At 36.1% G+C, this 17,241-nt stretch overlaps 1 protein-coding gene across 5 annotated transcripts in view; it reads left to right on the forward strand.

Moving 5' to 3' along the window:
* The window catches only part of LOC106883525 (kielin/chordin-like protein), a 134,575-nt gene that overhangs the window by 10,308 nt on the left and 107,026 nt on the right, over positions 1–17,241 (forward strand). For 4 of the 5 annotated variants that reach the window (XR_008263766.1, XR_008263765.1, XM_052966684.1 and 1 more), the window contains exons 3-7: positions 645–711; positions 8,631–8,749; positions 12,511–12,642; positions 12,889–12,937; positions 14,869–15,090. Coding sequence is in view for 3 of the 5 variants with exons in the window: in XM_052966684.1 (XP_052822644.1) it covers positions 645–711; positions 8,631–8,749; positions 12,511–12,642; positions 12,889–12,937; positions 14,869–15,090 (589 nt within the window). In the remaining 2 variants the exon portion in view is untranslated. The remainder of the gene's footprint in view (positions 1–644; positions 712–8,630; positions 8,750–12,510; positions 12,643–12,888; positions 12,938–14,868; positions 15,091–17,241) is intronic. The other variant, XM_052966685.1, reaches the window with a different exon arrangement.

The raw sequence follows: 17,241 nt of genomic DNA on the forward strand, positions 1-17,241 counted from the left end.
TGCCTACTTGATCGAGGGGTCTTGTCTTGAAAGTTATTTGGTAACTTCACTACAGCCCATACTATAAAAAAGCTCTCAGTATAGTCTGTAAAGTGGTTGATATTAGAAAGGATATCTTGACATGGAAACGATTTCAGAACACAGACAGACAGATCAATATGGTTCTCTGGCTCAACAAATCCTGTCAAACCATCCAACTCCTGCTAGGATGGAAGATGGATGCTAAGTGATGATCACACACACACACACACACACACACACACACACACACACACGGAAGTTAAATGATGATGGTACTTGTGTGTGTGTGCATATATATATATATATATATATATACACACACACACACACACACACACACACACACACACACACACATATATGCACTCTCATCTGTATCACTAACGTTTGGATTTTATGTCAGATATTTATTAAAAAAAAAAAAAAAACTTGTCTACAAATCTCTGCTTAGATCAGTTGATTAAAAAGAATTGAATTTCTAATTGTAACTATTTTTTGAAAATTTCTAGTCAATAATTAGATAATATTGTTAGGGATTTAGTGATTTATTTATTACTTTTTAATAAAAATGTTTGTACTTTACATGTTACTGTTGAAGTTCTATATGTCTGTTTATTCCTCAGGGTTTGGTTTATAAGGCAAAACTTTACAATCATATTATTAAAGGATTTCCTTGGACTTGTCCCAAAGGTAAGGATATTATTTAAAATATTTAATGGCTTCAGAGTGTGAAGAACTGTCTGATTGATGATCTGCAATTGGTTGAATCTAGTAGCATGTATATTTGGTTAACCCTTTTGATATCAATCTGCCTAGAACTGTCTCTGATTCTTGTGATACAAACTCCCTGTTTTAAAGAGATGTATGTTAAAACCTTTACCGCAAAATTTCATGTTAATTTATGTTCCAGACATTTGGTTAATAAGAACAAATTTATTTTATTAACTTTCATTATTTTAAAAATTAATTGAAACAAAGGCAGAATATTTCAACAGAAAAGAGTTAACTCAGAGAAATCATCATTATCATCATTTAGTGTACGTTTTCCATGCTGGCATGGGTTAGACGATTTGACTGGAATTGGTAAGCTAGATAGCTGTACCAGGCTCTAGTCTGATTTTAGTTTGGTTTCTACAGCTGGATGCCCTTCCTAATGCCAACCACTCCAAGAGTGTAGTGGGTGCCTTTTACATGTCACCAGCACTGTCCGTGACTACAGTTTCACTTGGCCTGATGTGTCTTCTCAGTCACAGAAAACTGTCAAACGTCATTCATTATCACCTCTGTGACACCAAACATCTGAAGATTATGCTTCACCAATTTGTCCCATGTCTTCCTGGGTCTACCATTTCCACAGGTACCCTCCACAGATATGGACTGGCACGTCTTTATGCAGCTGTCCACATCCATATGCAAGCTGTCCTCATCCAGGCATCAAATGAGAATAAAAAGGTAGGGTTAAATAATTGATTGGTTAATAAGAACGGTGAAAAGATGGGAGTTAGAACTGAAATAAATATTTTAAAACTCAATATTCAGGCACATTTGTACCTGTGTGGTAAGAAGCTTGCTTCCTAACTACATGGTTCTGGGTTCAGCCCTGCTACATGGCACCTTGGGAAAGTGTCTTCTACTATAGCCTTGGACCAACCAAAGCCTTGCGAGTGGGTTCAGTAGATGGAAACTGAAAGAAGCTTGTTGTATAGATCTATGTCTGTGCATGTGTGTCTATGTCTGCGTTTCTACTCCACCATTGCTTGACAACTGATGTTGATGTGTTTAGTGAAAAGAAACCGATAAAAGAAGTTCCAGGCTTTAAGAAAAAAATAGTATTGGAGTTGATTCATATGACTGAAACGAATCGTAGTTATGGCCAATGCTGGTGGCACATAGAAAGCATCTTTCGAGTGTTGGGCCTCACAGAGGCAATGATGAATAACTGAGTCCATTATCTCGTGCTTGAGAAGACTCATGAAGCCAAGTAAAATCATGATTGTGGCAGATACCGGTGTTACACAAATGGCACATGAAAGCGCCCATTACACTTTCGAAGTGGTTGGCATTAGGAAGGACATCCAGCTATAGAAACTATGCCAGATCAGACTGGAGCCTGGTGCAGCTTCTCCAGCTTGCCAGCCCTGGTCAAACTGTCCAACCCATGCCAGCATGGACAACAGATGTTCAATGACGATGATGATGATGATTCTATATATGTTGCACTCTTTAGAAGTAATGTAACAAAATTCTTTACCTGATTTTCACAATAATAATAAGAAGAAGCTTCTTTGTTGTCAGCCAGCATATTGTAATTTCACATAAATTCTTTTGGCAGTAATTAATATAAAGCAATTACAGAATATTTAATACTGCAGACTTTATTTAGGAACATCTCTTTTCTTTTATATTATTATTTGATTTATTAGATCTTGTTTCTATTGTAGAATTATTATTTATTGTTATATTTCTTTGAATGTTATCCATTATTTGATGGCTAAGTCTGGGAGTATACTTTTTCCACTGTGGCTGATATCAGGAAATATTCTTACAATTATTATAATTTAGCTTTCATCAAATTTCTTAGTACTTATACAAAATGATGAAAGGGATACTAACCTCTGAAAGGAAAATATTACCTTAAAACAAACAAAAAAAAGCAAATTTCTTGTTTGTGTAAATCCTTTCATAACTATTCTGTCATTTACTCTCTATCCCCTTCCCTTGTCTTTATGATTTATTCTCTCTCACTCTTGAGTGTGTGTGTGGGGGCATTCCTTTACTCATTGCCTGCCACCAAGCTTAGTATATAGTGCTCTTTCTGCACTTCTCATGTTAACCCTGTTTGTATATCTTATTCTCCCCCCCCCCTCTATATGATGTACAGCATGACTGGAGAAATCAACCAACCAACATTTATATTGGCTGATATTATTATACAGAGATTATTGGATTTTACTATTGTTTCAGTTTTCTGCAGAAAATAAAACTAAATCAACATTATGACACTGCTCTTGCATGCATGGATTCTATGGGATGGTTTTTATGGTTAATGTTTATATTAATGTTTATATCATGGGAATATCTGTAAAAATATGTTCTGTGTAGTTTTCCTAGAAATGAGAGAGACCAGCTTAAAATGACTTGTTGCAAATTTTGAAGGAAGCCATTTGCCAAATGTAGACAGTCTGTTTGACATAATGAGAGAATTTTATTGAATAGGATCTTAAGAGGTTGGTGTTAGCAACATTATCTAGCCATAGAAACCATGCCGAATTAGATACTGGAGCAGGATGCAAACCCCTGATTCATCAGATCTTATCAAAGTGGCCAACCCATTCCAACATGGAAGGTAGATGAGAATTAAATCTGAAACAAAACCCCTAATAACAGCAGCATCTAGCAGGTTTCTACGAGAAATATAAACATATTAAGGATTCTTCAGAGAGAGATTTTGATACTTTGTGCACAAATATAAATTATGTAGAACAGTGATTACCAAATACTTTGTTCCACCAATCTCCTGGAACCTATTATTACTGGTCCTTATGATATGTCGCCAGAAAAGCAATTTCCTAACCCTACTAAAGAACAATTATACTGGAAACCTTAAAGAGATGTTGAGTTGGTCTTCGTAATTAGATAGAAGTGAAGGTCATGGTAAGAGGTTGTGTTTGTAAATATGAATGACTCAACACTTAATGTCTCACATTTTCATATAATTATTATTTCAAGCAGCCATATTTTTTATAGACACAATGGATTAATTATATTGAATAAACATACATTTTATCATGTTTGTGATATTTAAAAGTGTACTGCATGAGGTAGGAATAATGTTTTAGTTAATAGTGTTATATGATAACTGTATATCTTAATATATAAAATCCGTTCTGTCTGTTTGTGCACTTATAACTCGAGTATTGTTCATCCAATCGTGCTGAAATTTTATAAACATGGATAGATGAGAGAGTGGGGCATTCGCTAATCTAAAAGAATTTTCAAAATCGTTAGTTTCAAAGTGAGAATCGCAATTTTTGTAATCTTTATGTCCTGTTTGTTCCGCCATTAAAACAACCAGTTGCTCACACAGCTGGCACATACCATTTCGCTAGCAACAAGGGGAGTACAGGACGACAGTCAGCCGAAACTTTCGCTATGCTCTCTCTCTTCTTTCACCTCTTTGTGGGGTTAATAATCTTAATCTTTAGTTACAGTTTCTCATTCAAACTACATAATAGGCAGAATTGTCAGATTAAGACAGTAGGGTGTTTTGAGGGAGATTTAGCTGCTATTTCTATCAGGTCTTACGTCTGTATTGTTATGTGAGATACTGTCCTATATATATATTCCTTATGCTTTCCATGCATGGATTCTATGGGATGGTTTTTATGGTTAATGTTTATATTAATGTTTATATCATGGGAATATCTGTAAAAACCCACTCCGAGAGCGTAGTGGGTGCTTTTACGTGCCACTAGCACGAAGGGTAGTCAGGCGGTACTGGCAACGGCCACGCTCAAAATGGTGTATTTTACGTGCCACCTGCACAGAAGCCAGTCCAGTGGCACTGACAATGATCTCGCTCGAATGTCTTTACACATGCCACCGGCACAAGTGCCAGGAAGGCGACGCTGGGCACAGGTGCCATCACGATTTCGCTTTCGCTTGCCTCAACAGGTCTTTGCAAGCGGACATATATATATATATATAAATATGTATATATATATATATATATATATACATGTATCATCATCATCATTATCATCATTGTTGTTTAACGTCTGTTTTCCAATGTGGCATGAGTTGTACGGTTGAATTGAAGACTGCCCAGCCAGAAGCCTTCACCAGGCTCCAATGTGATCTGGCAAAGTTTCTACAGGTGGATGCCCTTCCTAGCATCAGCCACTCCAAGAATGTAGTGGTTGATTCTATGTGCCACCGGCATGAGGGCCAGTCAGGTGGTACTGGCAATGACTACACTTGAATGTTGTTTTTCACGTACCACCGGCACATGTGCCAGGAAGGTGACACTGACAATGGTCATGCTTGAATGGTGCTTATCATCAAGAGGATTAATTGGACCATTCTCTTTTGACGCTACGGTGACTGGTCCCTTTTACTTGACCTTGCTGCAACAATCTGTCATGCCAAGCATTAGAAAAGACTTTGGAGATGAGGAGTTTTGTTTTCAGCAAGATGGGGCACCTCCATTGCGATGTTAGATCCTTCCTTGATGAGATCTTGCTAAACAGGTGGATTGGACGAAGGGATTTCATTGAATACCCTCCACGTTCACCAGACCTCACACCACTTGACACATTTTTATGATTCTACCTAAAAGACAAAGTCTACGTTATGAAACCTGCAACAGTCACTGATTGGAGAGCAACCATTGAATGAGAATGCACACAAATACCAAAGGAATTGTTTCGTGATGTTTGTGATTCCATTGCTTTGCGTTGTCAGCGGTGCCTGGACCAGAACGGACGTCAGTTTGAAAACAGTTGTTGACAAAACAATAAAATGATGTCTGTAGATTCTATTAAATTTTGAAAACGAAATGTATTTTAATAAACACCTACTTTACAATTATCTAAAGTGTGTATACATTTTTCTGGACACCCTGTACATATTTACATACACTCAAACACACACACACACACATATATATATATATACACACACACACACACACAGATATATATATATATATATTGACTGATTACATTTTAGTGAATATGATATACAAAGTTTGTTGGGCAAAACAAGAAGCAAACAAGTGATCACCTTCTGTGGAACTGAGTGACAAGATTTCTGTGTGATTCTGTTTTGGAGTTCAGTACTCCAGCTTTTTATAACCTTGGGTAAACTTCTAAAAGTTTCATAAATACAACTGGATAGGAATTTCACAAACGTCTGTTTTAAGTCTTTAGCCTTTACTCAATGTATGTCAGTCAATACTAATTGATTGACTGACATTTGCAGAGCTGGTCATGCATAACGATTAGGCCATGGTTCTAAACTGAGAATCTGAGTGAGATGGTTTGAATCTCGGCAGAAGCCTCACCCCAGGAGGAATAAATTGAAACAAACATTTAGGAAATTATATAAATATGTAGTCACACCTCCACTTTGGAAGTAGATAAAGATTAAAGCCATTTTAGATGCTTATACAGTGATCACATGAATTCCATTCATAGCAAGATAACATTTAGATAATTGTTTTCTATTCTAATCTAGCTAAATTGATTTTGTTTAAGCATCAAGTTGTAGTTGTGGCTGATGCTGGTCTCATGTACCTGGCACCTGTTTTGGTGGCATGGGAAAAGCACCTTTTGAGTGTTGGGACTCATGGAGGCAATGACCGAGACCTTTGGCATTATGTTGTGCTTGAGAAGACCCATCAAGCTGAGCAAAATTGCAGTCGTGGCAGATACTGGTGTCACACAAATGGCACCTGTGCTGGTGGCACATAAAAGCACCTATTACACTCTCGGGGTGGTTGGCATTAGGAAGGGCATCCAGCTGTAGAAACCATGCCATACTGAAATGGAGTCTGATGCACCCTTCTAACTTGCCAGCTCTGATCAAACCGTCCAGCCCATACTAGCATGGACAACAGATGTTAAATGATGATCTAATCAGTATTACTATTAATTAAGCAATGGCATAGTGTTATACTTGGTATAAATTAATGTCACTTGTATCATATATGAATAAGCTGTTGGAGAAATTATACAGGATGCAACCCTCCCCAAGAAAAACCCATTCCTACATTTTATAAGTTGACAGAAGTTTTGGCTACAAATGCACTGAATGTCCTGGTCTAAACCACAATAGTCGTCATTATCATCATCATTATCATTTAACGTCTGTTTCCCACGCTGACACTGGTTGGATGGTTTGATAGGAACTAAGCCAGAGAGCTGCATCAGGCTCCGATTGTCTTTTTGGCATGGTCTCAACAGCTCGATGCCTTCCTAGCACCAACCACCTTACAGAGTGCACTTGTACTTTTTACATGACACCAGTGCTTTTTATGTGCCACCATCACCAGTGCTTTTCTTGTGGTACTAGTACAGTAACTAAAACAAATAAAGAAACACAGTAAAACCATAGCTTCATAAAGACATTGATACCACCTGTCTAGTTTCACTAATGCCACACCAATGGCCATGTTGAATAGGAAGGTTTTTGCTATTGCAACCTATATGAAGGTAATTGTCTGTATCAGTGAAATGCATTCCTTAATTCTTTTACTTGTTGCAGTCATTAGACTATGACGATAGTAAGGCATTGGCCACAAGAGTTTAGTCTGTCAGCACTTATTTTAGTCTGGTCCTTATTTTATTAAATCTGTTTACTGAGCTGCTTGATGCCTGGAGCAAGGACCTTTTCCTATGGGTTTGCATTGAACCTAGAGGAAAAATTCCTTTTGAATTGAATTTGGTAGGTGGAAATTTGTGTGTGTTTGTTCACATGCACACACCTGTTTATGTTAATTGTTTGATTGTTGTATGTCTTCATGTTCCATAATTTATTATTTAATATCCATTTTTCCATGCTGGTAGGGGTTGGATGAGTTGTTGCTATCTGACTCATTACTCTGAATAACAGATGACTCAAACTGTGATGACCCATCAACTTCCCATGTCGGCATGGGAACTGGCATAAAATAAGGTATGGAACATAATGAGATACAAAGAAACAAAAGATGTGGACACAAATGTCTGTAGAAAAAAAAGCTGCTGCACAGTTTCATTTACCAAATCCTATTCACGAGATGTTGTTCGATCTGATGTCACCTGCCTAAGGCACCATGCAGGGATATTGAATACATTTCAATTTTAACCAAAACAAACCATTCTGATCTAGAGTATACATGCATGCATGCACACACATGGCCACATGACACCTTGCTGTTGTGACCATTCCACTTCCTGTTATCAACGGATACTCTGTTCCAAAGCACTCTTCTACCAGTTTTCAGGTTTCATATCCTAGCACATGCACTCTGTGTTTTGTTTGTGTGTTTTGTTTACAGCATGATGAGGCAATGTGGATTTGACTTCTACTCTCTTCTCCTCTTTCCATTTTCTCTTATTTTTACTCTTTATATGTGCATGTTTTTTTTTTAATTTAAAACGTAATCCTAGGTTAACTAACAATGGTATGATGGTTTTATATCTTTTTAAATCATAGTTTATTATCCTGTTTAACCCTTTTGATGCCAACCAGATTGATAATGCCTCTTGTTCCATGGTATAAACTTCCTGTTTTAAAGAGATTTAGATGGAAACCTTTCAAAATTTCATGTTAATTTATGTTCCAAACACCATTTGAATAATGACAGTTATTTTACTATATTCTTCATTATTTTCAAAATTAATTAAAAGTAGTGTATTTAATCAAAAATATAACAAAAGGGTTAAATATTAACAACTTCCAATTCTTTTGGAATTCAAAGCCTTTTTTAATGTACTTAACACTTTTAATTAATTTGCATACCATTTGGTTCCTGTAGACCTTTGACTTCATTTTGTCACTGTGTGTGTGTGTGTGGGTGAACACCTTTATTTTATTTTACTCTGCTTGATTCTGATTATCTTTAGCCAATTCTCTTCAAGCCGATGACAGTGGTTTCAGTTCTCTCACTTTGACTGAACGTGTGACAACTCTACAGAGACAAGTGGAACAGCTGGTTGTTGTGGTTAATTCTATTCAGCTCCAGGTAAATGTTGTAGTTATGCTTCATATCATAGAGAAATCAATTTAGTTTCAGCTTGAAATATCCTTATTTATTATCTCAATGTTTTCATTTTTCATGCATACTTATACAATAAAAATCAAATTGTGCACATAATTTTGGTTTGGTTGTGTTCTATGGGGTCCTCATGTGAAATCATCAGAGATTCTGTGTTTTAGCATCTATGGCACATTTCCAGGATTTTAGTGTTATTCATGACAATGGGGAGTGATTTAGTTGAAAAGAAATCCGAAGTTATTTTAATTTTGAGGCCTATCTCATTTCCCCACCCTCACAACTAGAATTTTATCATGTGAATAACTTGTAGCTCCTCCACAATAAGGAACCTGTCCTGTTCTGGTTCTTTCTCTCTACCCCCCCCCCCCCATCTCCTAGCATAAAGCCACCTCCCTCTTTATAGTAGCCCTACTCAGTGAAAGGGATCTTAGTTTTATGACCTCACTAGTGCTGGTGCTACAACAAAAACACCAAGTACCCTCTGTAAAGTGGTTGGCATTAAGAAAGGCATCCAACTGCAGAAACCATGCGAAAGCAGACATTGAGGTATGTTGCATTCATCAGACCTGTCAGATCCTGTCAAACCATTGAGTCAGCATAGAAGATAAATGCTGATAATAATGATGATGGCCTTGGCCAGAGGCTCCGAGATTTTAAGGTCTTAAGTTTCAATCTTCCATGCCTTTAGGTTAATCTGGTCCTGGTGTAAGGTAGAAAACGTTTTCTGCAATATATGGAGCAGCAAAATAGAGATGATGATGATGATGATGATAGGAGAAACAAAAGAGAAATGACATGTTATTAGATAGATTGCATTAGTGGATAGGAAAAAGAGAGGCAGGCACAGTGTATGAGGGTTTTGGTGGTGGGGAATGAGGTTAAAGTCTGTATTGGTAAGATGCCATGAAGCACTAAATATTCTCCTACAATGCCTCAAAACTAAAGTAATTTATACTTCAAAATATTCCAGCATTGTAACATGCTTCTAAAATAGTTTTTAGATTTTATATATTGGAAAAAAAATTGTGAATATTTTTGGCAAATAATTTGCATAATTACAAAAAAAAGATGATTTGAACAAAAGAAATAGCTCAAGTTGGCCAGTGGCATAAAGTAAGTTAAATTAAGGAATAATGTTTTGAATGGATATGCAAAAAATTCTCAATGATTTGAAATTTTACTCTTAGCAGGAGGATGAAAACAAAAACCTAACGGTAATTGTTAGTGAGTGGTAAAGGCAATGAGGATAATTTTAAGAAATTAAGAATTCTATCATTAATTTACACATGTCTGTTTTGGCATGGTTTCTTTATCTGGATCATTTCCTAATGCCAACCAATTTATAGAGTGTACTGGATGGTTTTTTTTGTGATCCTTGCAACTCGCAAGACTAGATCCCTCAGCTGAGTGAGGCTGCAGTATTGAAGGAGGTGGCTTTATGACAGGTGAAAAAAGGTTAAAGTAAGACTGAGGGACAGGAACCGGTTTCTTGCCCTGGAGGCGATACATGGCTTTCCCATTTGGAAAGAGAGAAAGGAAAAAGATGGTAGTGATGTGGTGTTAGGACGTATTTAACACTACAAGGTACAAGAAAGTGAATATAAAAGAGAACAGAGGATGAGACAGGGTGAGTGGGTCGAGGAGATGATAGGTGGCAGCACAGATGATGTAAAGTGGAGGTTGCAAGGGAGATGCACTGTGATAGGGACAATATATGTGTGTATAAATGCGTGTGTGTGTGTGTAAAAGATTATAACGGCCGTATTTTACAACTGATCGCACTGAAATTTTACACATTGGTAAAAGACATTACAGTGGGTGCATCAGTTAAATTTCATAACATAATCATTAGTTTCAAAGTGAGATTTGCCCTTTTTTAATCAGAATCTTGATGGAAAATCCAATTTCAATAGTGCTTATTGGCTATTGTTCTGCAAATCACATATGAACAGCTGCTATGTTTGTCCAATCAGCACCAGAACATTAATTGCATTAAGCTTTCTAAGTAATTTCATGAAAGAACATATGTGATTGCAGTAAAAATTGATATCATTCTAGAATGAACTGTACTCGAACACGTGCATCCAGGCATGTCATTCTGTGTTTAATAAATAAACTGACACAAGAGAGTAAGAAGACAAAACAGTTATTTTGAATAAGTAAAAATGAAATACAATATTAACTTTAATGAATAAATGGCACTAATTGGCAATCAATTAACTGTGTGAATATTTTCTCACAACAAAATTCAATTGTCAGTAGAAAACGACAAATTGATTGGTAATTGAATGTGGAAATTTGAGTGACAAATATCTAAAACTTTAGCTAACAATTTTTTTATATAAAACAAAAAATGAGTGGTATTTTTCGACTTTTGTGTGACTCACTTCATTTGACACGTACATGTCCATTGTTTGTTCTTTAATTCCATTTCATGAAGGAATATTAGTATCAACAGTTGGAATTATGAGTTATTTTTTACCAGTAAGCATAATTGAATGATATTTTGGCAAATTCTTCTTATCATTTTTAAGAATTTTACAGATCAAATTCATCGGTTACATTCTAAAAAAAGCACTGTTCTGTTGGCTTTGTCAGCTTATTCATCCACAAGGTTTACTACTTTATTGCTCAACATTGTATATTGCTAAACCCTATATTCCATTTGAAGTTTTCCAGTTACGAGGACTTAAATAATTTTATTTATAAAGACTTTTCATTACTTCCAAATTAATAAATGGTAATATTAATGCTAACCTCCTTTTTTCTGAAAGGAAGCCCGGTTTTGGCTGTCTTTCATTTTCAGAGAAGTCCTACAAACCATTTTGATTTGCATATTCTTTTTATTTAAAATTCACACTTAAGTGTTGATATTTCTTAGAAATATCCTTTGCCTTCTGCTACCTGTCAGTGCACTGGTGTTTGCATTGATTCTTTACATTTTATCACAATTGCACTTTTGTTCGATAGAATATTGATTATCTCGAAATACATTCTGTCCACACATGCTTATAGATGTGAAGGCTCATTAACAACTGTCTGCATCCAAAGCCATTTGGTGCTTACAATACCATTGCAAATAACTGTGCACTGAAGCACAGTTTTGTGTTGAAATACCATATTGAGTGGTTGCAAGCAGCAATGAGGTAAATTTAATTGATTTTTTTAAAGATTCATTCAAATACAGATTTTCGATAGGATGCCTTGAAAAAACAACAGTCACATTGGCAGAAAAACAAAAAAAATGTTTCCGTTTTGTGTTCCTTGCAGACAAGTGAGACAGAAGAACAACATGTGGTTCAGCGTGTTCACAATGCTGCTTCGGCTTCAACTGCCAGAGCACCCAGAACTCTGAAATGCTTGCAATGCTACCTCTGATTTGATTGCCAGAGCATCACAGACATCTCTGCAAGCAGAACTGTGGTGTGCTTGCAATGGTGCTTCTACTGCAGTTGCCAGAGCCTCACAGACAGAAGCGGAATTACACTATTTCAAACTCCAGTCCTATCATTATCTGGCACCATCCAATGGACGGGGGTGGTGGGCATTTGCTAGTATATATATATATATATATATATATATATATAAATACATATCATCATCATCATCATCGTCGTTTAACGTCCGCTTTCCATGCTAGCATGGGTTGGACAAATTTACATTTCTGAATATTTATTTCCTGCGGCAAGAGTTTCCTTTTAATAATTTTATTAATATTTACCCTTTAGAACACTAAAATGGCACAGCGTATTGCACAACTGGAAACCTGTGAATGCCTCCCCAAATGTACATACAATGGCAAAACGTTTGGTGAGAAAGAAACATGGCAACCAGACACCTGTACTCTATGCCACTGTCAGGTATGTTGAGCCAATATGTCTTGTTCTGCAACACTCTGTTTAAATAATCTCAATCTTTTAGAAGGCAGTATTGGTCATATTTGGAAGCCCTGATTTATTATATATTATGATATACAATGATAACTAGCTGATGTAGGATACAACATTAAACATTCTGTAACCTTTAGTTTACAAATTAAACATTTAATGTTAATTTTTAAGTTGTTGACTGATATTATAATGTTTGCATTATTTTAATTTTATTAGGAAGGAAAACCTGATTGCAAAGTGAGGGCTGATATTCCTGGTTGTTCAGGTATGGCTTTTATTCTTCTAGTAAAATCCAAGAAAGCAAAATACATGATTTAGAACAATTGCAAAAACAAAGTGTAAATTAGTTAAAATTTTGTGTGTGTGAAAATTGTGTTTTAACATAAGTATTATGTTAAAAGTTGTTGTAAGTTCAATCTTCGTTGGCAGCAGAGATTTTACTTCACCCTAATTTGCAATGAAGATTAAATATAGTCTTCCATGCAAACATCTTAATAATTAATAATGTAAAAAAGACATGAACTTTTGAAAAACCCAAGAAAAATAGGAAAATCGAAATCCTACAAGAAATATTTATTGACAGAAATTAAACAACTTGCTTTTAAGAATCAGTAATCCAAAATATTAATGTCTGAAAATTGCATCTTGTAGATGTTCTCCTCTATTTGTACATTCTGCCAATCTGTTGTTGCGGCTCCTCATTGCTTGGTGCAATAACTCAGTTGATATACCATGAATTTCATCTTGAATTGTTTGTTTCACATCCAGTGTCCTTGGCTGAGCCACGTAGACCCAACTCTTTAGATAGCCGCACAAGAAAAGATCACAAATGGACAAATCCAATGATCTTGCGGGGTCAGTGAATGTCACCGAATCTTGAAATGACATGATTACTGAACAAATCTCACACAGGTGTCGTTGATTGCCTTGTGTGTGATGTCACGCTATCCTGTGGAAACCAAACTTTGTGAAGTTGTGGAAAATTGTTTCATACTGGTGCAACAAAAGATTGCAGCATCTCAACATATTGATCTGAAGTGACAGTCATTGTGACCCCCTATTCATTTTCGAAAAAGTAAGATCCGATGACCCCATGTGACAAAACTGCACACCATACTGTCATCTTGCTGCTGTGTAAAGGGCATTCATGAAGTCCTTTAGGGTTGCTGTTTGCTCAGTAATGATAGTTCTGCTTGTTCACATAACCTGTGAGATGACAATGGGCATCATTTGACGTCCACAGCTTCTCCAGAAATTTGTTTTTCTTCATGTGACACTGTTTATTCAAGCATGACCAAGCTTTATCCACATCAGCAAATGTACTGTATGCTGTTTTAATAAAAACAAGAGCACTCAGAGAGTGCAAGCCTCTGCCAAGTCAACACCAACATCCTCTCAACAATTAGCTGGAGATGATTTTTAAAATGAGAATATCTGAAATAAACTCAACTGCTCTCACAAACGAGAATACTAAAAATGAACCTGATCATTCTCAAAAATTAATTAAAAAAACAGGAAAAATAATCCAGAATCCTTGTCTGGTACCAGATTGACCCCAAAATCTAATGAATTTGTGCCAGTTACGAGGTTGAACCTCTCTGGAAGTTTCATCTGAATCCATCCAGCGGTTCTTGAGATATCTTGTCCATGGACAAACAAACACAACTGAAAACAATATCTCCGCCTTTGCTAAGGCAGAGGTAATAATTTGGTTTTTATCAGGCATGGAAAAAAGAGAGATTAAACAAATAACTGAATAACATATATAATCAAAGATATTGTTGTCGTCCTCATCCTCATTCTACATCCACTCTTCCATACTAGCATGGTTTGGATAGGAATCTTTGATGCAATAGTTTATTGCCAGACACCCATTTTGAAGGCACTGATATATGTATATCTATATCTATATATACATATATATACGCACACACACACACACACACACGCACACGCACACGCACACACGCACACACACACGATAGGCTTGGCAGCATTTCTGTCCATTGAATTCACTCACAAGGAATGACCAAGGGCAATTGTAGAAGGGACTTGTCCAAGATGATGCCCCACGGTGGGTCGTATACCTTTTTTTGTAGTTCAAGCAAAATAAATATCATACAAAATATTTTCAAAAATCTAAACTGATTGATTCTGATGATTTTACTCTCTTTAACATATTCTTTTCTTTTGTAGAGCCATGTAGCAGTTCACCTTGTAAACATGGTGGATCGTGTGTTGGAAGCAAATCAAATGGTACATTCAAATGTCTCTGTCCAACACCCTTCAGCGGTACTCTCTGTGAGACCTGGGTCAATCCTTATGTCTGGCCTGCTGACTCTGGTTACTGCCATGAAACCTATGAAGCATATTACTTTGATCGTAATAAAAATCAATGCCTTACATTTAATTATACAGGTATGGCACTTTTATTACCTTTACAAACCAACTACTACATGATTATTTTACTCAGTGTATATTTTTCAAGTTGAAGCATACAAATAGTGCATTAACTCTTTTGGTACCAACCAGTCCAAGACTGTTTTCGGTTCTCTGATACAAACTTTGTTACAAATTGACTTAAATTAACACTTTCCATCAAAATTCCATGTTGATCTATGTTCCAAACTCCAGTTTAATAACAATAAAGTTATTGTATTAAATCCTTCATTATTTTCAAAATTATTTGAAATGAAGACAATATGTTTCAACTGAAATACGGTAACAAAAGTTTATAGAAATAAGCAGACAGCTTCTTATAATGTGATGGAACAACCAATGATTTTATCAATTCCTTATAGATTTTGGGTAAATCAACCATTTACAGGGGTTGATTGTACCTCTGTTCAATATTACAAGGTAGCAATTGTTAGCAATAAAATATTAAATGCTATTAATTGTTAGTTTGCAATAGTTTGTTCCTAGCTTGTAATAATTCATTGCAAGCAGTTGCTAGCCTGCAATAATTCATTGCTAGCTTGTAAGAATGCATTAATAGCAATTGCTAGCATGTGATCATTTGTTGTTAGCTTGTAGATATTTGTTGCTACTTTTCTTTGTAGATGTGTTATTCATGCAAGATACAGAAGAAACTGATTCTCCCCCAAACACAACAAGTTCCCTGCATCATTTCTTTTATTATTTCACAATACTTGATGGGAACTTCTACACTCTTCTAAAACATTTCATTATCTACAAACTTCATTCATTTACAAAATCTATCTTTAAGATTTAATTATTGCTCTTAATCAAATCTAAAATATGCCTTTGTGATAAATTAAGATTGTAAGGACATATTTCACTAATTCTTCTCAAATCTGAATATAGCAATTGTATTTTTATGTAATATCCTCATTGTCCACTTTCCATACTGCCATGGGTTGGATAGTTTGTCCTGGTCCAAATAAGATCTTATTAGCATTTCCTACCCTTTTGGATAGGTTGGGGACTGTATTTCACCCGTGCATTGCATTTTTGGTATTGTTTCTGATTGTATGCCCTGCTTAATGCCACCCACTTAACAGACTATAGGGAGTGCATTTTATGATAAAGCCCCAGCTCTAGTAAGGTTGCTTTGTCCCCTGCAGGATGAAAGGGTTTTCACTACTCAGTGTTGTTTTCATTTGTTTCCGACATAGGGAGGGAGAGGGGTGAAGGTGATAGAAGTAAAAGTAATGAAAGTGAGGAGGTGAAGGGAGAAATGATGACACATATCAGCAAAGATCACACACACACACACCCACACACGAGTAGTACAGGATGACAGCACAAGTAGAATTCAAAATATGAATATATTATTTTTAATCAGCAGAAGTTACAAAGTGACTCAAAAGCTGAGCATTTTATGCATGGCCACTTATCAAATTTTGAATTTTATCCACACACACACACAGATATTTAGATGCATTCATTTTTGAGATATTTCTGAAACAGGAAGTGAGTCATGTTTTGAGAATATTTGCTACAGCACCTCAAAATATTAGATTTTATGCTCTTCTGAAAGTCTCATATGTAGTAATATAATATGACAATACCACTATTTGTATAAGTATGTGGTGTCTGTTTTTGTTCATCATTTAGTCTTAGACTTGGCATTAACAGATGGCTCTGCTGGTGTTAAGAGGAACAGAAAGCTTGCAGGTTCTACTATAAACATAAGGTGTTTTTTCGCTTTCCTGATGGTTGTGTAGCAAGTATTACAGATGTGGAAAGTACCTATCAGTTAGTGACAGGGGGTGACTTGCTCCCTGGTGTGTGGGCAGTGTTCTTTAACTGCATTGGGTTTTCTTTTAGTTGTGTGATGGAGATGCAATGAAGAATGTCTAGAAAGATGGTTTTGGTCACCCACTGAGCTCTTTCAGATGAGTTGGAGCCAAATCATATTTTACATGAAGAGTCGTCAAATACTTGAGGGGTTTCACTGAAGCATTAAGATGATGTGTGGTGTGATGATAGTTTACAATTGTTGACTAAAGGCTATGTTTGAAGATGAGGAAGAGGTCAACAGAACTTATGGAATCAATGTGTTGGTCATGGATAAATGTAGGCTGTCCTTTTTCATTCATTCTA

Source organism: Octopus bimaculoides, chromosome 3 (assembly GCF_001194135.2).
Source record: "Octopus bimaculoides isolate UCB-OBI-ISO-001 chromosome 3, ASM119413v2, whole genome shotgun sequence".
NCBI classification, from domain to species: domain Eukaryota; kingdom Metazoa; phylum Mollusca; class Cephalopoda; order Octopoda; family Octopodidae; genus Octopus; species Octopus bimaculoides.